This window comes from Corapipo altera, unplaced genomic scaffold (assembly GCF_003945725.1).
Source record: "Corapipo altera isolate COAL_440 unplaced genomic scaffold, ASM394572v1 23, whole genome shotgun sequence".
Taxonomy (NCBI): Eukaryota; Metazoa; Chordata; class Aves; order Passeriformes; family Pipridae; genus Corapipo; species Corapipo altera.
Window position 1 is genome coordinate 25635635 of NW_020884878.1, and position 25017 is coordinate 25660651.

The 25017-nt window shown below is 36.7% G+C and overlaps 1 protein-coding gene and 1 long non-coding RNA gene across 7 annotated transcripts in view; one reads left to right on the plus strand and one right to left on the minus strand.

Moving 5' to 3' along the window:
• DPH6 (diphthamine biosynthesis 6) overlaps nucleotides 1–7498 on the minus strand; it is a 198581-nt gene extending 191083 nt beyond the window's left edge. The window contains exons 1-3 of one of the 6 annotated variants that reach the window (XM_027638064.1): nucleotides 7432–7498; nucleotides 2568–2662; nucleotides 97–290 (exon numbers count right to left, since the gene is read on the minus strand). In XM_027638064.1, the coding sequence (XP_027493865.1) occupies nucleotides 97–290; nucleotides 2568–2637 (264 nt within the window). In that variant the 5' untranslated portion in view covers nucleotides 2638–2662; nucleotides 7432–7498. Of the gene's footprint in view, nucleotides 1–96; nucleotides 291–2567; nucleotides 2663–4309; nucleotides 4368–6942; nucleotides 7240–7431 lie in introns of those variants that run through there. The other 5 variants (XM_027638061.1, XM_027638062.1, XM_027638065.1 and 2 more) reach the window with 5 other exon arrangements.
• A 130-nt stretch (nucleotides 7499–7628) lies between these two features.
• On the plus strand, nucleotides 7629–23382 carry LOC113944663. Its single transcript, XR_003526749.1, has 3 exons — nucleotides 7629–14527; nucleotides 19082–19194; nucleotides 23284–23382. It is a non-coding gene; the product is annotated as an uncharacterized LOC113944663 (long non-coding RNA).
• The last annotated feature ends 1635 nt before the right edge of the window (nucleotides 23383–25017 follow it).

Genomic DNA, 25017 nt, shown 5'->3' on the forward strand with positions numbered 1-25017 from the left:
TTCCATAAATACCTAAGTGGACCATTTACGTAAATTCATAAAAGAGTTAAGCAACATAATTATTCACAACCATATAATTCTTTCCAATCAGCATACCTTAACAAGTTTCATGAGATGGTAAAGGTCTTCAACCTCATCCTCCTGGCATGCCGTATACACTCTTCCAGTATTTACACTGGTACCCTTTATGAAACCACGATAGAGTGGCAAATCCAGTGCATCAGCATACAGGTCAATGGCATGGTGTCCTACTGTCTGATACATATAGCTGTCCAATTCATCAGTCTGCCCTGCCACAATTAAGAAACAAACATATCAGGTACATTATTTCAACAATTATAGATAATACAAAGACTACAAAGCACTGAAAAAATCTAAATGTTAATATTTTTCAGTGCACAAACAGATGTTTGGTGACAATACCGCTATAAACATGGAAAGAAAAAAAATAGATTTATCCACTCAACAGACGTATGGAGAGGAAGACATCTGTCACAAACATGCTGCCTATTTGCAAATCATGGTGCCTTTTCTTCCTCCTGCTTTATCCAAAAATCTCATACCGGTCCAATTCTGCCCCTATTTATATGGTAATTTTAATAGGAACAGAGTTCAGAAGCCCAGACTCAGACACATTTCAACATACTTGGAGCAAAAAATTTGTAATGCACTGCAACTTTGAGAATAAGCAATAGGTTGTCAAAATTTACAAAAACTTTGCTGTTAAAATTGTTATCATGGTCATCATGAAAGGAAATTATTTATGTTTAAGTAGAATAAAAGCAGACCACTATAATTTTTTGATATTGCTTAATCAACACAAAGCTATTTCCTTAACCAGGAGAAAAAATTAACTGAATTTTCTTACAAGCAGTTTGTAGCTAGCAGATAAGGAAAAAACCAGCTAAAATGCAGACATCACAGATTAGAATTAAATCTCAAACTACACAATAAACCATTTACATATCAAATATTTCAGATAATCTTTCTAACAGATTGATAAAGTAATATATCACTATTGGTGAAATCTCCACTTTATTAAAAGCTGACACAGCTCACTATTTTAACGCTAACTTGCAATACTGGTACTTCTCTCATTTTACATAGAGACATCAAGCATTTCTGCTGTATACCTACAGAGTACATCTTGCAAGGAAAAAGATCTGTAACATTGATCAAGATAACTGATTCGTGATGTAACAATTAGGTCATGTCACATTTGATGCCACACAACAGACAAGTTTCTGATCAAAATAGGCAAATCCAAACCCATAATCACAACTAACTAATCTAGACCAGAAGAGTCGATTTAAAAGAAAATTCAGTATTTTTCAACATACATCAATATGACAAGGTCTTTAACTGATATTCTGTTTAGAATACAAAGTTTCTTTATTAATTGAGGCTCTCCAGGCAACAGTGGTACAAGATAAAATAAAAAGAATGACATAGAATACGCTATTGCCTGAAGCACCTCAATTAACTTCCTACAAAATTTCCAACTACACACTTAAAGAGAGCATTTTATGACTTTAATGAGAATATTCTACATTTCTGATGTGGATAAATTAGTTTAAAGACAACATATTTCAACAAGATTGGAGATTATTATGTCCTACCTACCCAGAAAATAAATTTTTCCTGTACTTCCCTAGCATTTGCCAGTTCTGCCCATGACTCGTTTGTGATGGTAGCTCCCTTTTTTCTTCACTTTCTGTCTATCTTCCCACTATACAGTTACCAGATACCATACTTAATCGCTTAACATATGTTGAACAGTCAGCGTATGTTAACATCCTTTAACATTCTCTCCTTAAAAACTGGGAAACAACTCACTTGCTTTTCAAGTCTCGCTTCAAATTCAATTTATGCTCCAATCACATATAAAAGTACTCAGCTCCCTCTCTCACCTCACCACTGGCTACCTGAGTTTCTCCCATTGTCTTTCACAGAAATAAGTCCTGGTGGAGTCTCTGAGGAACTAATCAGAAAACTGATCGAAGCAAAAAGGAAGGGAAAAAGCAGGAAAAATACGTGCATCAGGGTCAATTCCAACCCAGATCAGTTCCCCAATTCAGTTCACAGATGCTGGGTTAGAATAATGAAGGAGGACACACAAAGATAAAAACAGATGAGCAAACGCATAATAGCACGTTTTTGGCAGCTGGAATGGTTTATGCCAGTTTAAAGCATTTCTAGAAATACAGTGTTACTTTTGGTTGGTGATATCCTCTACCATCTTTTAACATTTGTGCTACTAAATTCACACAATCTCTTTTACTTTTTTTTTTTTTTTAATTCACACAATTCTCTTTTTCAAATTGTGTAAGCATTCCTTGTACTGATGTTCATCTTTCCATGAGCTTTTCTTCCCCTTTGAGGAAAGATATATTTAATACATCCTCACAATACTTTCTTTTTCTTTACCTTTTTTGAGTTTTCTATATTGCCTTCAATATGCAAAACTATAAAAACACATACAGGAACTTAATTCAGGTACAGTTGTGTCTTCACTGTTTCTAATATATATATAAAAAAATCTCCTATAAGAAATGTGATTTTCATACCTGTGTTTTCAGCAGGTCTTAAATTGGCTAGAGCAACAATCTGATGCCCAGCAGCAACACACTGCATCATATTATAACAGCTATCCTTCCCACCACTGTAAGAAAAAGAAAAAAAGTTTTATTCCCTTATAACTTTTGCCTAATGGCTTAAAAATTACCATAATCAGAGCTGGTTATAAAGTTTTGAAATATGAAAAGAGTTGTAAAATATTAGCGGTAGGAAAATAATGATTTCACCATAAAATTACTACATATGTATAGTGCCTAAATACAGTATCCATAAAGCACATAACCAGTTCTGTATCTTATTAATCTGAGAGGTTCCATGAAGAACAGCCACCGACACTGGAATTCCTTCAAATAAAGACTGTCTTCTACTCCAGAGACAAATTACTTTGTACTCATTACCAGATAACTTGGATCAGAAAACCAAAATCTGTTCCAGAGTTGTCAGCATTAGCAATCTTCTTAAATTAGGTCTGTCATGTAGATATGGTGCCTAGGGACACAGTTTAGTGGTGGACCTGGTAGTGACATGCTAATGCTTGGACTCCATCATCTTAGAGATCTTTTCTAAAACTTGCTGATTCTGTTTTAAAAATAACGTTTCACCTTTGTGGGATACTTAACCTAAACTTTCAACATTTTAAATGTCCTTCTCATTCTCTAAAACTTTAATTATTACAGGTAGCAGTTTCAGTTGACACTGCATTGAACATACACATTTTTTACCTCATTTAACTGCAAACAAAAATTACTGTTAGTAAGAAAAAAATATAAACCCAAACATAACTATATTCTTCTCTGAGGCCAACACACGATATTTCAACACAGAGAATACAATTAATTTTGACATTCATTCAAGATCTACTGGAACCTTTTCCCCTATCAGTGAGGAAAGAATCCTGCTCTTCTGATGTAACTGAAAAAGTCCTTCTCATGGATTTTAATCACCAGCAAAAGAACTATTACAATCAATCAATAAAACTAAGAGTACTCTAGAATACACAGTGCTTAAAAGATCCACGTTTAGACTCATGGTATTCAAACTACAACTGCAGGTGGAGATTCTGTGCAGCTTCTTTAAATGCCGTGGCACAAAAACCAGGGCAGGAACGAGAACAGAGATCTACACAAGCTCTGTAAAACTGCATCTTTTCTTAGAATCACCAAGATATGCACAGAAGAACAGATAGTACAAGCAGTCCTTCCTAAAGTAGACCGTTGGTTTCCTTGTGACCACACTATTACTATTTCTACCTGAGAGGAGGTTGTAGCAAGGTAGGGGTCAGCCTCTTCTCTCAGGCAACTAGAGACAGGACAAGAAGAAATGGCCTGAAGCTGCACCAGGGCAGATTCAGGTTGGACATCAGGAAGAATTTCTTCATGGAAAGGGCTGTCAACACCCTGGAGGCGTTAAAGAAATGACTGGATGTGGCACTTAGTGCTATAGTCTGAATGGCAAGGTGGTGATTGGTCAAATGTTGGACCTCTTGGAGGTCTTTTCCAACTTAAATAATTCTGTGACTCTGCAACAAAATTCTTCAGAATTTTCAGCATAAAGTTCCCCTCTTTATCTAGCCCTCTATGCAAGAGCTTGAAAGTGCCTTCCAGGAATGCAACCATAAAGCTGTTCCACTCAATTCCTGCTTCTATCCATGTTAAAATTCTGTATGCTGTACTTCATTTGCTCTGTAAACCCAAAGTAGAAATAGTATAAATAACAGGGCATCTTTTCATACCTAATGGATTTTCATAAAGCAGTTGCCTGTATTTCAGTGATACAAAAGTAAATATAAATATGATAAATAGATTCCTAATTTGAGGCTCCATCTCTTGCTTAACATTCTTCTCATGCATATCTACAACTTTCTTCTAACCTATATATGGTAAACAAAATTTAAAAAAAGTCATACATTCATTAATTCTGAATACTGTGCTTGATAGCTTGAAAACATGGATAGTATTCACTTCATAATATGAAATTTCAGGTTTAGCAGAATCATAATGAGACAAAGGCTCTTTTCTTGCTGAATGACTATATGCTAAAAAATAAGTCTCCCACTAGTTCTGATTTCAATGACAAACACCACTTCAGAAAAAAAGAATTATATGACAGTAGATAATTGACTATGCTGTTTACAGCAATTCAATATTTAAAAAATTAAAATGTCACTGGAATAAATCTGTTAATCTTTCCAATTAATTTATATATATATGTATATGTGTATATATATATAAAGAGACATTTACGATGAGATTGCATTTCTATTTCCCCCACTAGACCACCAACTACTTGGTGGAAATTTTTGCTCATTGGATCACATGCTACTATACAGTTATTTAATTTCTGTATTGCTTATCCCTAAAAACTAACAGTACCAAGAAACAAAACAAAACCATGCCTACCTACAAGGCCTTCCAAACTAGCTGTAAAACACATTATAGTTAAGATCAGTGAAGCCAAGACAGCCCATGCTGTGGGAGAAAGGTGGACTCAGCACAGTCCACATAAGAGAGATGAAGGTAGATACTGAGGTAGGCCAGGAACTCTCAAGTCTCATCACAGAAAAAAATCACAAGGCCTTTTTGCAGAAAACTCTGAAGTGGGGCCAAAGTCAGGGTTCTTTTGGACACTGTTGCGAGCATGTTAACAGGCAGGCTTATAACAAACAAAATATCAGATTAAAAAAAAAACATAGTAACCATAAAGATACGAGCCTGTAAAAGACTTCTAAGCAAAATTCCTTTCTAAAGGCAAGTGTAAGCATTTACAGTTAAAAAAATTCTAGAAGAATTAAAGAGTCGAAAAACATCGTATTTCAGGTTGAAGACTGACTTTAAAATGCCTATGATTTAGCACAAAACACAATACAGGGTTTACCCCATAAATACCATCTTAAAGCAAGACTATCAACTTTAAGTGTGGCCAGCATTTTAGAAGGAATAGAAACAGGTTAAAGCAGTTTTATACATAATCCTGACCTCAAAAGCAAGAAGCACTTTTCAAATACTTTTGTTCCCCTCTAATCTTTGAGGCTAGCTCTGTTGCAAAAATTTCAGACACTTTGATGTTTCTTTAAAACTCTTCTTAAAACTATTACTGAAACTAAATCCATCCTTGTAAAACAGCCCATTAAAATAGCAATTGTGTTAAAAACCTGTTTTTAGGATTTTATTCCATCGTGCCTTTTAACACATTCCTCTGCTTAGAGAAAATCAATGTAAGTAAACCTGGAAGACAAAATCTTATCTATAAAACAAGAAAAATCACCAAAGTTGATTTTTTCCTACTCTGTATTTAAGCAAATCTTGCAAAACATAGATAACATTTCCTGTATTTTCTCCTCTTTGGATGATGTTTGGAATTATTTGCAATTGTTGTGGCCAAGCCCCAATGTCAACAAGGTTTGATTTTAGACAATGCCTGAAAGAATTTAATACCTTAAAGGTTTAAGTAAACAGCTACTGCACCCAAAAATACACTGCTCACATCTGCACAATTCTTTTCCATTTAGTTTTCTAGCTTGTTCTTTTTAAACTAAGTATTATTTCTTGAAAAAAAAGAACACGCCTGTCCTTGATACAACATATTAATGTTTCTAAAAATAAATATTTACAGTGCAAGAACTGCAGAAACTGACTAAAAGCAGCCGGGGCGAGGGGACGGTTGGGACGGCAAATGCAGCAGCCCGACAGATAGGGCTGTGTCCAGTTCCAACTATTTAAACGACTGAGCTTCATCTCTTACAAAATTAAACCTCTCTCAAAAGAACTACCCGAAAAATCTAGCGTTAAGATAATGAACTGCAAATGAGCGGAACCCCCTCTACAAGCGCAGGACAGGCGGCCGAGCCCTGCGCCCCCAGGGACGCCGCCTCCGACCCGCACAGCGCTGCCCGCGGCTCCGGCTCCCGCCACGCTGCAGGCGGGATAACCCGGGACACTGGGAGAGCGGCGAGCAGGCGATAGGGGAAAATAATTGTGGGTGGTGTTTGGGGGGGGGGGGGGGGGGTGGGTGGGTGGGGGGGGTGGGGGGATTTTGATTTTTGGTTTGGTTCTTTTTTTTGTTTATTTCTTTTTTTCTAACAGACACCAGGTTCTTAAGTGTCTCTGGGATCACGGGGAGACCAGAAGACAAACTGTGAGATCCTCACCCTGAGGGCAGAGCCGGCAGCCGGCCCAGAGACAGTCGCCAGGGCAGGGGAAGGGGAGCGGCAGGAAACGCCTGGGCGGGAGGGGCCGGACGGGAGGGTTTCCAAGACGGCGCTGGGTGGAGCGCGACCCCCGGGCGGGCACGGCTTCTACCCGCGCCCTCCCTCCGCCTGCGAGTCGTGCCCCGCTCGCTCACATGGGCGCTCCCTCAGCGCGTTACCTGATCAAAGCCACTACTCTCATCTTGGTCACAGGCCGGGGGCGGTAACACTGACAGGGAGGTGCGCGACAGCCGAGAAGCGCAGCAGGGAAGGAGCCCAGTCGCCGTAGCTACCCTGGGCCGCGGACGCCGCCGGCTCCTCCGATGCTACCGCTTCGCCGCCTCCCTAGGCGGGCCCTCCTCCCGGGCAGGCCGGCAGACTGCCTGCGCAGGCGGGAGGCTCGGCGAGCCGCCGGTTCCCCACGCCCGGAGGAGCGTGTTGCCGCCGCCGCAAGGCTGCGCCACGGCCGGGACTGCGGAGCCCGGGCGCGGCCCGGCGGCGGGCGGGAGGAGGGCGCGGCCGCGGAGGCAGAGCGCGGGGCACCTATGGCGGGCAGGGCGGCCGCGCCAGCAGGCCCAGACCGGCCGTGTGAGAGCATCGCCCGGCGCTCCTGCCGCCTCCCCCGTTCCCGCCTGTTGCCTTCTGCCCTTCAGCGAAGAGCCACGGACCTGCTGCAAGCGAGTGTTGTGTAGGGAACGGGGCCGACCGAGCGAGGCCGCCCCCTCCCCCTGGGGTGACCGCTGGGGACGCTGCGGGGAGCAGTCGCAGCTCCACTGCACCGCGTCCCAGGGCTGGGAGGCCGGCAGGGCCCGCTCCGAGGGCTGGAGTTGCTGCGGGGCTTCAGAAGTCTCCCCGGACCAGTTGTAATCGCCGCTGCGAGCAGGGAAGGACAGCAGAGCAGAACTGGCTGCCTCCCTAAGAGTTCTCTGCTCGCCGGCGAGCACAGAATGTCCACCCGCACCCTTGGGTTCAACTTCTGCATATCGAAGATCTGAGCTTGTCATCTGATCCCTGTTTTGGGCCAATGTTTTGAGCAGTCCCGCCATGAGGCATACAACAGGCAGCACTGCAGGTCTGTAGGCTGAGTCAATTAAAAGCGTACCCAGGTGCCCAATCTCTTGCCTCCAGACACAAGTCTGTTTCTCCCATGTCACAGAAGAAACCTGTGAGTTTGTTCCGCCCATGAAACTGTACCACTAAGCTAACTTCAGGAATCCTATACCACCAGATAAAGCCATTGCTGGTGTTTTGTGGCAGTGTTTTGAGAAGTAGTCTGAGGGCCCACCACTGTCCGGGCTTTGATTCAAAGGACCCATGAGACTAAAGTGGGGGCAAGAAGTCACTGGCGTGCTGTTGGTTGCTCGCCCTCGGTGGAGCCTGGTGTGCAGGGTCAGCGGGTACAAGTGCAGTGCCTCAGGGTGAGCCTCGGTACCAGCGTGTAAACTGGCAGTGACCAGGAACGCCGATTTATGATTCCTTTTGAGTTCAGTTGCAGCAACCACTGCAGATCACAAAAGGCTTTGTTTCTCAAGCATGGGACAAATGCTTTATGCACTGTGAGTGCTAGCTTATCAGTTCCCTGTAACATGATACTATACAATGCTGTATAACAATCTGTACCGCTCAGAGCTTACTCAAGTTCCTTGCACACAAATTGTTTATGAAGGTCCCAGCAAGAGAAAATGTGGAAGAAAATATTCTAGGAAAAAACATTTTGTTATAGCGATAAATGTACCAAAATAAATGCCTAGTGAGACAAATATATAAGTTTTTTTATGCACAGCTCATGAAACAGCTTGAAAGACCACTTTTTTTTTAAGATGATTTTAGTCAGCACATGATTTGTACAGTAAAACACTAAAATAGGAGTGGATAATTATGGGCAGATATGAAGGTGATGATGCCTTCCTAAATACACTTTGAAAAGTTAAGAAGTGACAATCAATATAAAACTTATTTGATAAGTAGTTTGAAAGAGGTAATAAACACAACGTGGATTTTTCTACTTTGGAATAATTGCAAAAAGCACATGTTTAAAAGCAAATAAATCCTCGGTTCGTGCTTTGACCATCACAGGCCAACAGTTATGAGACAGAATATTTGACTTTCCTCGGAATTATTTACAGGACAGTTGAATTTCCTGCTAGTTTATTGGTGATGACATAATGTGTAATTCATTGAAAGTTTTTTTGCTCTTCAAGATGTTTAGGTGATCTAAAAGGGTAACTTAGATGTGAAATTCTGATGAAAGGGCAGGGATTTTGATAGGGATTGGGGTTCTCTTTTTGCCTCGGAGAGGTAATGGAGACGTGTTCTGAATTAAAAGGGAGATTTTAGCAGAGATTACCAAACTGAATGAAGCAATACTGCATAGTATATGAACTAGTAGAAAATTACCACACCTCTGAGGAACTGTAAAAAAAGGCAGACCAAAGGTATTTGATTTATTAACCAAAAAAGAAAGAAAAAATGTAATTTTGTCATACATCACCTCTGTTTTCTGTGTTTGAATTGAATATGTTTATTATTATCACAAGAAAGAATAATTTGGCTAGTAGTTGTGAATACTTACAAGATACTAATTTACAATATTTAGCAATGATACATGGAAAGTCTAAAAATCATGTACATAAGTTATTCTGATGCTTTATAAAATGGTGAGGCCATATAATCTGTAACTTTAATCAGACAGCTTTAGAACAAATACTTAAAGACTTGTAAAGATCTCTTCTAAGCAGCATTGTTAGAAGATCTGGAAAAAAGTAATTCTGAAGTCCCACTTTTTTGCAAAGGTCTGTTATTACTAATCTATTCTGATACAATGTTGCTGTTTTTTCAGCAGATGGTTCTATTTCATTCAGTTTTACAGCTTCCAAAAAAATCAAATTTCCACTTACAAGTCAGACTTGTTTGAAGTAGAAGTTACATATGTCACTGTAGGACCAAAGTCTGCTTTGTGTGCTACTGAGATTGGAATTTTTGCTTCCATTTGATGAAGACATCAGTAGTTATTTGCACAAATAAAAAAGTGAGATTTGGCTCCCAGAATTTGCGAAATATATCAAAATCGAATAATAAAGTGGGGTTTCAAAACAGATTTTCCCCCAAAAGATGCCGTTTTCAGATTATGTGGAATATATTCTGTGAGAAAATCTGTTTACTCTCATTCACCTGATGGAACAGCTCTGTTGTAGTGTCACTGCTCTTGAAAAGTTCTGCCATACGACGGTGGACAAAAGGCAGTGCATCATCTCTCAAGCTGCTTGCCCCAAGACATTCTGTTCCACTGCCGCAGCAGCTGAAACAATAAAATCCACCAAAGCTGCCTTTCATCTCGGGGAAGTACTGGCTAGTTTGTACAGAATGCCAGCAGTGGCTCAGTGTTTCTTTTTCACCCTTTTCTTCCTAGAGAGTTGAAAATAATGATAATGAATTAATATAACTGGAGGAACCTGTCAGAGGATTAAAAAACGCAATGCAGTATCCCTAATGATCTGGAATAGTTAATTAAGTCCTCTTATAAATGAGTTCCAAAAATAACTTACTTTCAGTAAGTTATTCTGAGAAACAGTCATTTTAGCATACCTGAGCTGCAGTGCCTCTTAGAAAAGGGCCAATTATCTGGTGATTGGCACTTAAAGGTGAACTAATGAAGTTCTTAATTAAAAAATTTCCTATTATAATCACCAGTAAGTAATAGAATACTGCATATATAAAGCAGGTGTAATATTAGAAGAATATTTCCATTTTGAAAAAAAAGGTTTTGAAAATCATCTCCTCCTTTGCTCACCATACCATGTCCAAAACAGGAATGTCAGGGTTTTCACGGGTGTAGCTGGCAGTGTGCCACTATTGCCTCTCATTAGAGTGTCCTGCTCTGACTCTCCTGCAGTCAGAGCTGTTTTCCTCATCTAACAGGTGGCAGAATTTTTGCTGCTCTTAATACCCAAAGCTGTTTATGTAATACAGAAAAAATTATTTGAGATTTTATAAGAGAATATATTGGACTTTTTCACTAAGAAACTGGCTGCAGAGTTCCTTTAGCTGCCTGTCATTGACAACTTTCCTGAATTTTCACTTACTTCACAGTAAACACGATATTATGAATTCTTCCACAAGATAAACTTGAATTAAATTTTGGGAAAAATACTCTGGTTTGGCAGCTTGAGATGTATTGACATACTACCAGAATCTGAATGAAATTTCTCGGGCAGCGTATCTCCCCATTCAGAGGTAGAAGGACTCAAGGTCCTTCTGTCAACATTTCTGCAGCTCGACAGATGTAAAGAGCGTTGCTTGAATGCTGCATAACCATGCTAACAGTGCATCAGGCCCAGGATAAAACAGCCTGTTAAGATTAGCTTGAGCACATTGTCACACTGATCATCTCTTTTTAGACAGAAATAGGTATACATATACTTCTGGTTGACCTCCAGCCATTCACACTGGTGATCACCCTGGTGATCAGTGCTGTATGTGAGGAATGACATACTGGGCCTGTGGGCTCCTTGCTCTTAAGTGCTCCATATAAACACTACTAAATATATATGCAGCTATTCCTATAGTTCTTAGTTCTGGTAAGACAAGACTTGTCATTTTCATAGGTGATTTGACTTGTTTTTGAGGAACTATGAAATTGCACAACTTTACTTCGTCCTTTATATAGAATTTTTGAAGACTCTCAGACCTGTGTTTATGAACTACTATGACAGAAATAGAATTTAGCCTAAGGTAGCTTTATATATATAGGTTCTTGACTGTAATTGTCCTTATATGATGAGAGTTTTTCTAAGCTTTTGTTGAACTTAATTTTCGCTAACCAATCTACTAATCTTCAGAGAGTCAAAAGTATAAAATTAGCCTTATACCATCATGGCTGTGTCAAAATGACCAGTGTTTCCATTTCCATCAGACACTAGTGCAAGCTAAAATTCATATTCACTGGCAGCTGAACAGTTTTTTCACTTGACTAAATGAGTTTTCAGTGTTTGAAATTTTTACTATATTAATAAAAGCACTAATTTTAATTACCACCAAGGGAAACTGTCAAGTGTGACTGGCAAAATCATTCATTTACATTTTTTTTTGTTCATCTTAATCCACGGTATTTAAATGTATTTTTCTCTATCTGAAGTCTGTAAGTACTTCCAAGGGGAAAAAAAAAGTCTCCAGATCACCAGAAAGCCTGTAGTACCAAAGGAGGTTTTGTTCTACATGTATCTATTTTGATTGCAATTAAAAAGTTAAGTGGGGATATTGTATTTACAGGTTTAAAGCACTTCTATATTTTCCTGTCTTTTTCTCACTTAAAAAATTGATATTTTTACAAATAAACATTTCAGTTTTTTAAATTTGTGTAAGTTTTAAATACAAAACAAATGTGAGAGCTATTCTAATGTTACATTGAAACAAATGTAGATCAGAGATGAGTTTGTTGTAAAGAAGTACATATACAAGGTTCAAAAACAGGTCCCTCTTATCTAATATGACATGTTTCCTGTGAAGCTATATTAACTGTATGTTAAAGACTATGATCTCCTAATTAACCATTCTAGGGAGAAAGAAAGAGATCTTTTAGGCTCAATAATCCTTGTAATATGTTCATCATTCAACAAATTTGAATCTAAAACTATAGACTTTAATTTATTGGGAGTTAGCCATCTATATGATGGCTGCAAAACACCCAGAAAAAATGTGGTCATGGATAATAACCCATGATAACAGAGAGAAATTAGCTATCTAGTTAATGAGGTTAAGCTACAATATCCTCTTCGTTATCATGAAATAAACCACTGGGATCTTGTGTGCAGAAATGGCTGGGATATTTTTACAGAGTCTCAGAAATTTGGAGAAGCAGGCTTCAGTGAAAAGAGTCAGAAAATTGAACTGTTGGAATGAAAATCTAAAACGGAACTATAGTCTCTTATTGTAGTGGTATATAATTTGAGATCATTCCTCACTTACTAAATGGTTCTGTGGTTCATCATTGATTAAGAACATTTGAGTAGGTTAAAACTGGTGAAGTTTCAGGGGAATAAGCAAACAGCAAGTGTTTTGGCCCATTTGTTTCACTACAGAAATCTTCCCATACCATAAAATATTTATAACAGAGCTTTAAGTAATAAAAGTAATAAAAAGGATTATTTTCTTTCCATTCCATGGTTCCTATTCTGTTCAGGTTTGCCAGTAGAAATAACATTAATAACTTAAACAATCAAACCAGGTTTTAACTGTGTCACGTTTAATACTCTTCATCTCAGAGAGTTGGATTTTTCAAGAAAGAATCTAGTAAGTATGAAGCTGTTTTGACTTAATTAGCAAAGTAGCGAGCTTAATTATGAGTGATTCTGAGAAAGCATTTTATTGCTGAAAAGAAAAGCAACAAATCAGTTGTATCTTTCAATGTCCCATTGAACTTTATGACATCATTTGTAGTATAAACCACTGATATAATCTGGCTTTGATTTTGAGTCCTCGAGGAAGGGTGGTTGTGACAGTGCCCTTTGAAATAACATTGAAGCTTCGGCTCCCATGTCAATATCATGCTCTAATCAGTGCAGTCTTTATTGTTGCAGGGTCTTCCACCTTATAATTGACCCTGACATATGCTATTCACTCTACCCCTTGGCTTCGGACATATAATTTCTGTCATGGTCAATTATTAGGTAATAGAGCCAGCAACCACAGGGACCATTGCTTAAAATCATCCTACCCAGTAAGCCCTGAAGTGACCAAATTCAAATATAACTGGAGGGAAGAAGGGATCTAGTCTTTGATAAAACTAATATTCTTTTCACTTCTATATAGAAAAATGTCAATTTCCATTGTCCTGTATATTACTGAGACAAATGGTGACAGTCCTATTTCTGAAACAGGTTAAGAGAAAGGACAAAAACCTTTACCAAACTCAACATACTCTGAAATAAGGAAATTGTCTGTATGAGCATACAGTATGCATAAAAATTAGATTACACTACATTTGAAAGGCAGATGAGAGTTTAAGTGACAAGTGGGCAAGTGCTAAAAATAAGGGCATGTTACTTCCTTTCCAACACTGCTTTGTCTGTATGCTTTCTTTAATGTTGTTTAAGCCTTGAAGTAAAGAAATACTTTTCGAGAGTCTGAAAGATACTTCTGATTACCATATTGATAAGAACCGATTTTGAACAAAAAGGTCTCTTCTTCTTGTCGCATAGGTTCTATAGTGCCTGAGAAATTGGGCAAAGACAAAAACCAGGACACCTGCTCTCTGATTTTCATGTAAGCATTATGATTTTCAAAAACATATGGTTTTGCAGTCATTGTACTACTGCAATAACATTAAAAAATCATTACAACTTCAGGATTAAGAGCTGATATGAGCAAAAGTTTACCACCCATCTGTGGAGATTGAAAAGGAGGATTGTGAACCAGTGGTTCACTTCAGAGATTCTCTGTCCGTAGTCAACTATGCCACTAACCCATAGGGATAGCCTTCCCTGGGTTTTGCTGCATGAACATTGATTTCAATTTGCTAGTTGCCATTGCCTGGTTTGGGTTGCTTATTTTTGTTAGGGTTTTTTTTGGTTGCTTGGGTTGTGGTTTTTTTTAAAAGTATTGAAGGGAATTTAAACAATCTATAGTCTTTTCAAGTCACAAGTTATTATCTACAGGAATCTTCCATTGGTTTGTTCCACTGTTGATGATTTACTTAATTCTCTTATGTGTAAGAACACAGCTCAGAAATAATCCTTAAAAGACCTTTGCAAATCTGCTGTTTTACAGGTAATGCAAGATACAATATTCTGAAAAATGTAATTTGGTGATGTCTTTATTGCATATCTTAGCCTGAATAGACAATGTTCTAATTAACATTTCTGCAATTATCTAAGTATTTTATAATCCCGTCTGTCATAATGATGTATACATAGCATAGCAATCCCAATAAATACCAAGCAGATACAATGTAAGTGCTTTTAATTTAAACCCTAACACTGATTAATGATGGAGTATTCTGAAGCTCTTGTACATATTCTGTATTTCAATTGTATGGTTGTCATAAGGTTTAAACACCTTCCTTCTGAAGTACACAGTCCTGCATATATTTGGGAGCTGTTAGTCCAGCAACTGCTGTTACTGTGTACAATATCCAAACAAGTAAACTTTGGAAATTACTGATTTAGCTACATATGAGGGACTTTACCAGGTTGTGTAACCCAGCTCAGGTTTGGAAGACAAAATACTTACATTGACTGAATGTACTAATGGATGCAAATAGTAAAATTCCACACCTTCAGAATAAAAAAGTTCTGTTCCTAACATGAATTCTTTTATCTAACCTGCACGTATCACATGACATCCTAAACATCAAATTCAGTTTTCAGCAGTCTGCAGTCTGTGAAGCAAGGAGAATAACTCCTGGCCAAATTAATGGTTTAAAACATGATTGAATATACTAACAGGGCTCTGTGAAATACTCATTTCAATATATATAATGGTTTTTTAAAATATTTCATCTCTATACAGGTCTCATCCTCTAAATAAGTGGAGTATCTCTATTGAGCTTAAGAAGCAGAGGCAATAGAGCCCAGAAATACTGAGACAGCACCAGTGGTCTGAACCTTAAAATTTTATTTTCTGGTCAATAACTTGTTGATTGTTGCTCAATCATTCCTGCTTCTTCAGCTGCTCTTTGTTTCAATTTCTCTCTCTGTAAAGTGACATAGATATACCTTGCAGGGTATTTTGAGATTTATGGGGTTTTACAACTGCGTAAGTTACAGAAGATCACTGTAATAGTTATTTTAAAAAGAGTCTTTTCATAAACCTTTTAACTCAATGGTTCTAAAGATAATTCTTATCATTTAGATTATGGCAATTAAGGTAAATACTTTGTGTATAATGAATGAGATAATGTATAATCTTAAAAAATTATAAGATTGATTTATTTTTAATCTTTATATGCACATTCATCTGGGGAAGTATTCAGGGACATCACAAGCAGTGTTTAAATCTCACCACGGCAACTGATTTTTCTGTGCTCTATCAATAACATATTTGCAAAACTGCCAGATGGGGAGAGAAACTGCAGTGAGAAAATAATGGTGAGGTTTGTAGTACAGGGAAAAAGGATCAGACTTACGTACATGATTTAAACACCATATTATGAGTAACTTTAAACATTTAACAAACTTCTTAAATATCAACTTTTCATTGATCTGTCTGTAAGGATGACAAAAGAAAAAGGTGAGAAATGTCATATAGATAAAGCTGACACAAATCCTAATGAAACACAATTAATAAGAAATATAAAAATGGTAAATATTTGGATGATAAATCTTGTGGCAAGATGGGAGTCAGAAGGTTACTATAACTTTACATTAAAGATTTCTAATAGAGTATATCCAGTATATCTTCTATTATGGATAAGATTGGTTAAAATACAGTTTTAAAAAATTTCATTCTCCTGGGCTCTTAAGTATACAACAGCATTAAAAACAGTTAAAGACGGAAAACTTGCAAAACCTCAGTGCATTTTTTATCCCATTTTCAGGCAGTATTAGATCAACAACAGAAATAATTGCTGTCAGTTTGCACTTTTTGACCAATAATTCTCTCTATTTTCTGTAAGGAACTTGAGTGATGCAAATGACCTTATTTTTACAGCATGCTTTTATTAAATAGTTTATTATTTTGGCAGACTAATAAAGATTTTGGTATTTGCTTTTATTTGCAATAATATTACCACAACATAAAAAAGGATTTTATGTTCTTTTTGAGGAACAAGGAGGATAAAAGTGTTGATGGATAGTGCAACTAAGGCATCAGCAATGAGCTGGAAATGAGACACATAAATATGAAAGCAGAGCTAAGAAAATAGAACTGCACCCTTGGCCTTTCTTAAAAGAATACGCACATGCTATGGTTCATTCATACAGTTAGGGAAACTCCTTTTGTTTTCAGTAAGTCAGTGAAAATATGCAAAGACTAAAATATTACTAAGATTCTCAACTGTTTGTCATATTTCAGTAGTTAATATAGTTGGGAAATGTTTCTAAACATTTAGAGAAATAACTGTTGATAGTGATGCTAACTTTTTAGAAGATGTGTGTTTTCTTTGATGTATAAACTCATCCTTCTTTCTAGCTATGTCTTAGACAAAGGTGGTGAAACAATATCAGTTTTCAGTTTTCCCTTTTTTGCCCCTCAAACAGACCTAAGTCTTCAAAGATCAAAGAGTTGAGACCTTGTAGCCAGATTAGGCAATCACACACAGATTTTAAAACCAAAATTATCAGTTCTCTAATAAAAAAGAAAAAACAAACCAAAGCCTAGGTAGCACATAATAGCATTCATCTTATTTTGAATTGGATGGGAAGTTTCATTTCAGATTGAAAAAATTGTGTATTCTTTCTGCAATAATCTGAGCTCCTCGACAATGGGTGGTGTTATATGCGAGGGGCAGTATGTAAGAATTGCTCAACGTATTTTGTAATCTGAACCTCAATTTCTTAAGTAAGGAATGTATTGATTCAAGCAAATAATTGGATATGCCTTAGAAATATTGATATTTGCTTCATTGAGGATACTTAAGATCTGAATTTTAATTATAGCCACCCCTCAAAAAGACAGTCAAAGCAGAAAAATACAAACAGAACAAATACTACATGAAAAAAAGGTAAGCAGGCAAGCAAAACTTCCCCTCACTGGAAATTTGTTTGTTCCATTTGCCTTTTCTAAAAGGCAACCAGTAAATAGGAATCATGAAGTATGTTTCATAGAAGAATAAATCTAACAATTAATTATATGTCAAGGCTTAAGAATCAAAAAACTGCTCATGCCCATTGCCAGTCATTCACTCCCTGTCAGTAGTAGTTCACATCTTTCCTGGGATGGCATCCAACCACAGTGGCATCTAAAATATAGCAGGCTATATTGTTACAGTTGGAGGTGAAATCGAAAGTTGCACCAAACAGAAGTGACAAATTCACATTGCTCAGTGTTGCCTAGCAATAAGAGATGAGTTTATTATGAACACTTGACTCTATATCCATCGCAAAGAGGCTTTGTATTCACACCAAAATGCCACTAATCTTACAGGCAAAAAGGGCAAAAATAGGGTAAGCAGAAGGAGGGAACAGTCATAGTAGTTCTAAGTATGTTCTATGTTTCAAGATTTCTCTCTGTCTCATGGGAACTTGCTCAGGAGGGAAAGGCAGAGCCTGCCTCTAGCTGAACTGTTGAGATTGGCCAGGTAGCTAGTTACCAGCCTTAATCATCCTTTTGAATGCCCCCAGTAGTGCTGTTTCATTAGTAGTATGATAGTAGTTCAGACACTTCAAATATTCTTTACTGAATATTCTCGAGAACTGCACAGTAGTTGTTTTCATTGTGCAGAGATTTCCACGTGCTGCATCTTTGTTTTCTTTTTTTCTCTTTTTTTTTTTTTTTTTTTTTAAATGAAAAAGGACAAGTCATCAGGTAGCTTTTCATTTATATGGAAGAACATTTACTTCTGTCTTGGACATTAGACCATATCTCTCAAAATATTAATTGCCTAACTGTTCAGATAAATGGGTTTTTCCAGAAACATTTAGGTATCCTTGAAGACTTTAGTGGCTACCCACCCACATATTTAGGCACATAACCCATTTTAAAAATCCATGCAATAGCTCTTATTAAAAAAAATTATTCCCATAACTTATCTGTTTCTGTGTTTTTATGCCATCTGCATTTTTGACAACTGATTTTTTTGACAGCATGGTCCATTGTGCCCAAGTTCACATCACTTTTTTTTCTCTCTTTTTTTTAGCATCATGTGACTACATATATAGTGAGAAAATGGGTTTATATCATGCATTTTATTTTACTGGTTTTTAACTGAAAAAAATTATAAAATAAGTATTTCTATTGTAAGGTTGCATTTATAGTATAAAAAGAATAAATTCATGAAATACTATGTAAGTATATTGAGGTTACAAAACAGTTGTGATTTTAAGAAGCTTTAGAAACAAATACAAAAACTAAGGATGACATTAAGAAATTATATGGTTTAGGTATAATAGTGTGAAGTATACATAAAAATTGCTCTGTTTTATGAAATGTTTAATTAAAAAGGCTAATGCAGAATTATCTCCTTAGCTTACATGTTCACCTAGACAAATTAACTGAACCTGTGAAAATTTGACAGTATAATTTTTTTATTTTTTGTGCAAAATGCAGCTATTGTCTCAAATTATCACTTCCGTGGTAAGCTTTGCAGGTACAAAACCAAGCTACATACATTTTACGAATGTTTTTGTAAAACCTTTAGTAACTTTGGTCCTTTCTTTATTTCAGATTCAACGTGTTACAAACAAACATATTCCACCTGTTACAGCAATCTGGCATATTACTTTCTTGATACGTGATGATACAATACCTCTCAGGTTTGCTGAGTAGCAAAGAGAAATGTAAGCAAATGAAAAGGTTTTCCACTTTCACAGTTTTTTTCTGCTTGGGGTTCTGTTTGTCTGAGAACTGTATGAATAGAAGCCATATTTTATAGTATTTCTTTAACCTCTGCCATCTGGTGTAGGTTAGTTTTTCCACTGCCAACATATCCTAGAGGCCCCAGTACCAAAATGTTTAGTTTCTAAGTAAACATTTGGACTTTATAAATCCAGTTAAAAAAATAGAGCATTATTTTTTTTAACTGTATGTTACATTTGCCACTAGTGATGACATTAAAAAACACAGAGGCAGGTATGTGGGTTTCAAGGCTTCTGGCCATGACTTTTTCCATAGCAGACCTCCAGAGATGTCAGGTCACCTGACGGCTTTAATCACTGAGTCATGCTCAGTTATCAGGAAGGAACTTGAATATTACTGACCTAAAGTCAGTAAGTAAGTTGTGTCGAGGGATTTGCATCACCATAGCCAAAACCTATCAAATCAACCATGGCTTCAGGCAAATAATACTCCGCTATGCCAAAGCCAGAGCTCTAACTTCTCTATTTTTTTTAATATCAACCCAAGTTATTTCACTGCAACAAGAGAGGATTGTTGCTACAAAAGAACTTGGGCAAGTCACTAACCACTTAGAAAACCCAAGCAACTTCTCTAGCAACTTCCTTACGTCTGAGGAAGAAAAAAGCCACAAAAATTTTGTGTCAGAATTCTACTACCAACAGGAGAAAGTTCTTTCTAAGCTTACAAAAGTATACTGTTTTGTTTTGTACTAGCCAGCAAATTATTGAATTTCAATTTGAAAAAAATGGAGTGTTGATTGTCCTAAGTTGATCTTTAGTCAGAATGAAAAACTGAAAAAAACTTGCTTCTACTGAGCATGAAAAGGCAGACAGGGTTCACCTTAATCAGTATTTTTCAGAGGCAGACAGTCACCAGGGAAAAGACATATAGATAATAAGGGTGCACAGATTATAAAGGAAAACATTAGAGCTGTGTATAAGCAAGATCTGAAGGGTAAATAAAATGGAAACAACTACTATCTTGTCACTTAATTCAGATTTAGGAAAAGTTCTGAAAAAAAATGTAGGAACTTTCACTTTTTTACATGTCCACATGGTTAAATTTTTGTGTGTTTGTGTTTTTCCCTAAATTATAAAATATCAAGGATAGCTTGGTTTGCCACCTTCTCCTGGAGCATTTCCTATTCCTGAGGAGTATTCAGAAACATGTTTTTGGCATTAAATGAAATTTTAGTGAAAATTCAGAAAAGGACTTTACTTCTTACTGTTTGTTCAGTTTCAAATTAAACATGTCTTAAAAGCAAAGATCAGTAAATAATCTAATTAATACGTGACTCTTTTCTGAGCACTGAAACGCAGTGCAGAAGTTATGCCCATTTAATTGAATTCATTTAGAATTTTACTAGTTTAATCAGTGCAATCTGGTAATGAAGATTCATTAGTATCTTAGAAGTATTTGTTGAATTTAAATGATAACTCTCTTGGGGATAATTCTTCTTGCTGAACACCATGAATGAAGAGATGACGTATCACCTTTCAGCCAATCTGGAATGTGAAATTCTGTGTTACTTTGCAAGACCACTAATTGCATTTGTTCTATTATGCTTAGTTATAAACAGCAGCATCTGGGGAGTGAACATTCTCTCTGCCACAGGGATAGTGGCTTCTGCCTGGATGGACAACTGGTTAAATTGCCTCAATATGAGTCATCAGAACAGATAAATCAGTGCCCACGCTGTGGTCTGTTTAATCGTCAGTGAACTTATTTGATTTAATTTAGTAATTTTCTAATTCTAGCTCACTTTGAGACCATTCACTCTGCTTCTTAAATCTTCTTGCATTGGAGTGACACTTAAGACATGCCCTGAAAGATTTACCTCAGTATTTCTTTGTAGCCATTGATTAGCCCCATGAACCTATGCTTGGATTGGTGTTGTGCCTGAGCTTACCCTGTCCTGTCAGCACCTCTTACCAGTCAGCTCACTCTCTGATTCACTTCTGATTTTTAGTGAACTCCAATCTCTATGTTCTGTGTCTGGCTAGGCATTTTAAGACTGGATTTAGCCTTAAGAACCCAGACACGTGCTACCAGTCCATCTTTTTATCTGCCCTCTTCTGCCACAGCCTTTCCTGTAAACATTTTGTCAATATAAGTGAATTTTTCAAAGGACTCATGATCACAAGATTCCTGCAGATTTTGTGAACCTGAACACCTATATGAGAGATAAAAAATCAAAGTCAGAGCTCCAGGAAGGAAAAGACTAGATTTGGTAGTTATGTATTTGGCCATCCACTAAGTATGCAGCTCAGAGCCTGCCACAACACTGTGTTGCTGTTTTCCATATCAGTAGTAAAAGTATATAGTAAGAATCTGGAAGTAATTTTCATGAAATTTTATCTTTTGTCATTTCTGTCTTAAAACTGGGCACTAAATTGGTCCTAACTCACAATCTTCCCCAGAAGAGATGAGAAGGGAAGAATCTCAGACTAAATTCCAGCACATAGGCTGGACTCATAGACCCAACTCCTTCTGAGGGACAGATTCTAGGCTCTGACTTTCTTCTGTGTATTTCCTACTTAACAGCAGCCTTCTCTGTTTTTCACTAACATAAATCCTATTCAGATTTGTCTCCAGCCAGCCTGCTTGCCAAGTGTGGGCTAAGGGTTTCACTTGTCAGCCCCTTGGCACATTAGGTACTTTGTGATGCTGTTGTGAGGCATTGGGTGGTTTTGATATGATTGTACTGTAATCAGTCCAATAAGAATGAAACTCATATTTAGACTCTCTATAGAAGTAAATGTACCTACAGATGCAAAGTGGTATTGAAGTCTGTGGATTTTTATCAGGAGTAAATTGGTTGCACGATTTAGATTTTTATGTTTGCTGAGTACCTAAATTCTCACCCAATAATTACTGCCTGTTTATAAATGTGATATGCACATAGGGGACATATGATCACAATACATATACGTTGCCATTTTTATTAGGTGACATACGTGAAGAAAAAGAAGATCTACCCTAAATATCGTACGTAACACATATCTATCTAGTAACAATGAATAATAAACAGTCTCTGGAACTTGGTAGAAGTTTAATTCAAAACCCATCACAGACCATGGTTTGGTTAATTGTGTAATAAGTAGTCAAATAAATGTTCAGAAATTGAAAATGCATTCTTCTATAATACACATTTTTAAACAGGTTTCTTGGCATGCATTTTGTTTGTACTGTGCTTGAAGTTGTTTATGGCATTAGTGGTTTGTGTGTTTGTGCATGTTTGCATTCTGTCTGTTTATGAAGTATTTCACTGGTACCCTTACACAGCATGTGGTCGGTTGAAGATTATTTTTGATAGCATGTGTATTCATGCATTTTCGTGAAAGGCTTTAAAGTAAGGTAGGTTAAACACTGCTTATCTGAAATTATGTAAAGCCACACTTGCAGGTTGTACATGTCTTCACAGAACTTAGATACAAAAAGTACCTGTGCCATTTTAAAGATGAAACTGTGAGTTGGTGACAGTTTGTCAAACAATCATGGCAATTTGGTATATTTGAGTTTCATATACATAGGCTAATTCTATTAATAACTGGAACATTAGTGTATTTTCTTATCATAGATGTCTAAAATAATTAACAGATGACTCATTATATTATAATAATACCATGTGTGTAACTAATTTTTGAAATGAACTATGGAAGCAAAAACAAACCTCTAACAAGGATAATTTAAATCACTTTAGTCCCTAATTGACAGCTAAGTATAGGCAGTACTTTCAGGACCCCCAGACAGGGCTGTGAAATTAATCTGTGAATTACTCTGGGCTTAGAGTGTTAGTTGATACTATTCATGGTGTTTTGAAAGTATGGGTTGTTCAGCATGTGTCTAATGACATTACAGGAATATTATTTGCAGAAAATGTAGATGCTGAGCAGCTCTAGACACTTACAGGCTTTGGTTCAGTAAGGATTTTGTGAACATTACAGAATAAAATATTGTTGCTTTATTTAGATGCCTAACTGTGATTTTAAGAGCATAATTCTTCCCATGAATCTTGTCCTACACTTCAGGAAACCCTTCTCCTGCAGAAATTATTGAGAACGTGCATGAAACTGAAAAGAAACAGAGCTGACCAATAATAAATTCTTATGAAAATTCCACTTGTAAGTACTATTTAATTACTATTTTTACTAAAGATCTTCACAGATAGGAAACTCTGTGTATCGGCTCTGATTTTCTTGTGAATATTTTCATACGAGTATACCTCTTATCTTCCTACCAGCATAATATCAGACAATTTTCTAACACTTCTTTTACATCGCTCAAGTGCGCACTTATGAGAGCTTAAAAAGCATTTCATTAAGTTTATCTGTCTTTGAATGTGAGAATAAATTTAATGAATATCATTGAATAGCATTTACGTTGTGCACATTTTTTTTATCTAGTTTCTGAATATAAAATGTTGTACAGCTGTATCATTTATAACACCATGCTGTGCTGCACAACACTAGTTGCTATTTATATAGTACTGTAACATACAGTGAAACTTCTGCTTAAGAATAATTATTTAAGGGACTTTAAGTGACTTAGAAAGAAGATAGCTAAAGGTGGAATTCAGACCCTCTAACTACTCTTCCTCCTTGTAACATTCCATACCTTTGTTATTCTTGAGAAGTTTAAGTTCAATCCACAGAAAATTACATTTCTATTCCTCAAGACATAGGAGCCATTCATACAGAAATGAGAAACAAAATGTGTACAGAAATAAACTTTACATCTTATGACAGTAGCAGCAGGTTCATAGTGTCAGGAAGAAAAAAAATGATGAAAGGAAGCCAAACCTTACAAACTGAATCGTGGCTCATTTTAGTGTTGTTGAACTTCATTTCACTAACAAAGCAGTGAGTTAAAAAAAGGAAAAACTATGAAAAATCCTTTTTATCACCATAATATACTAGTTTTAAAATAAATGTGTATGTACTATATAAATTCGTAGATCTCGGCAACTATATAGGTATTCTTAATTATTTTAAATTGGGACCAGAGAAGAGGATTTTAGTAAAAGTTATATGATCATACAAAGGACTAGATTTGCTAATAATTTGTATGGTAGTATGTTTCCATACAAAATCAATGTAAAAATCCAAATACCTGCCATATAAGGAGTAGTAAATTTCTACAAATTAATTTGTAATATTTTATGAAATGTAGACTATGTATTTGATGTTACACAGAGAGATTATACACAGCATATGGAAGATGCACACATTTGTATATATACATATACGTACGTGCGTGCGCATGTGTGTGTCTTTTTCCATATCCTATCTATGCATAGATTCCATCTTCCAGTTCTTGTTTTTGTGTGAATCAGGAGTGATTTTGATAAAGTCAATGTTTAAAATGTTGTAAGAGGTTATTGTCAAGTCCTTTATATATAGTAAACACATATTAACATTTAAGAGATGAGCCAAGACAATACTTAACTACTCATTTTGGGCTGTGTCCAAATACTGCCTCATATGCCAGCTATTCACCAGTATAGTATTTAGATAATATTCTTTAGCTGACATGGGTCTATGTTGTAAAGAAAAACCTATGTAATTTGGGTGTTCTTGAAAATAGAACTTAACTTTTATGTTATTTAAGTGTTTTAAGCATTTTAGCCTTGATATCTTCCAATTTATGCATTCAATGTGGTGAGAGTACTGCTGGAACAAGCAATTTAACTTCCAGGAAAATTTAGCAGAACTTTTGGGACTTAGAGCATATAAAAAGTCAGGCACTGTTCAAGTGAACATGAT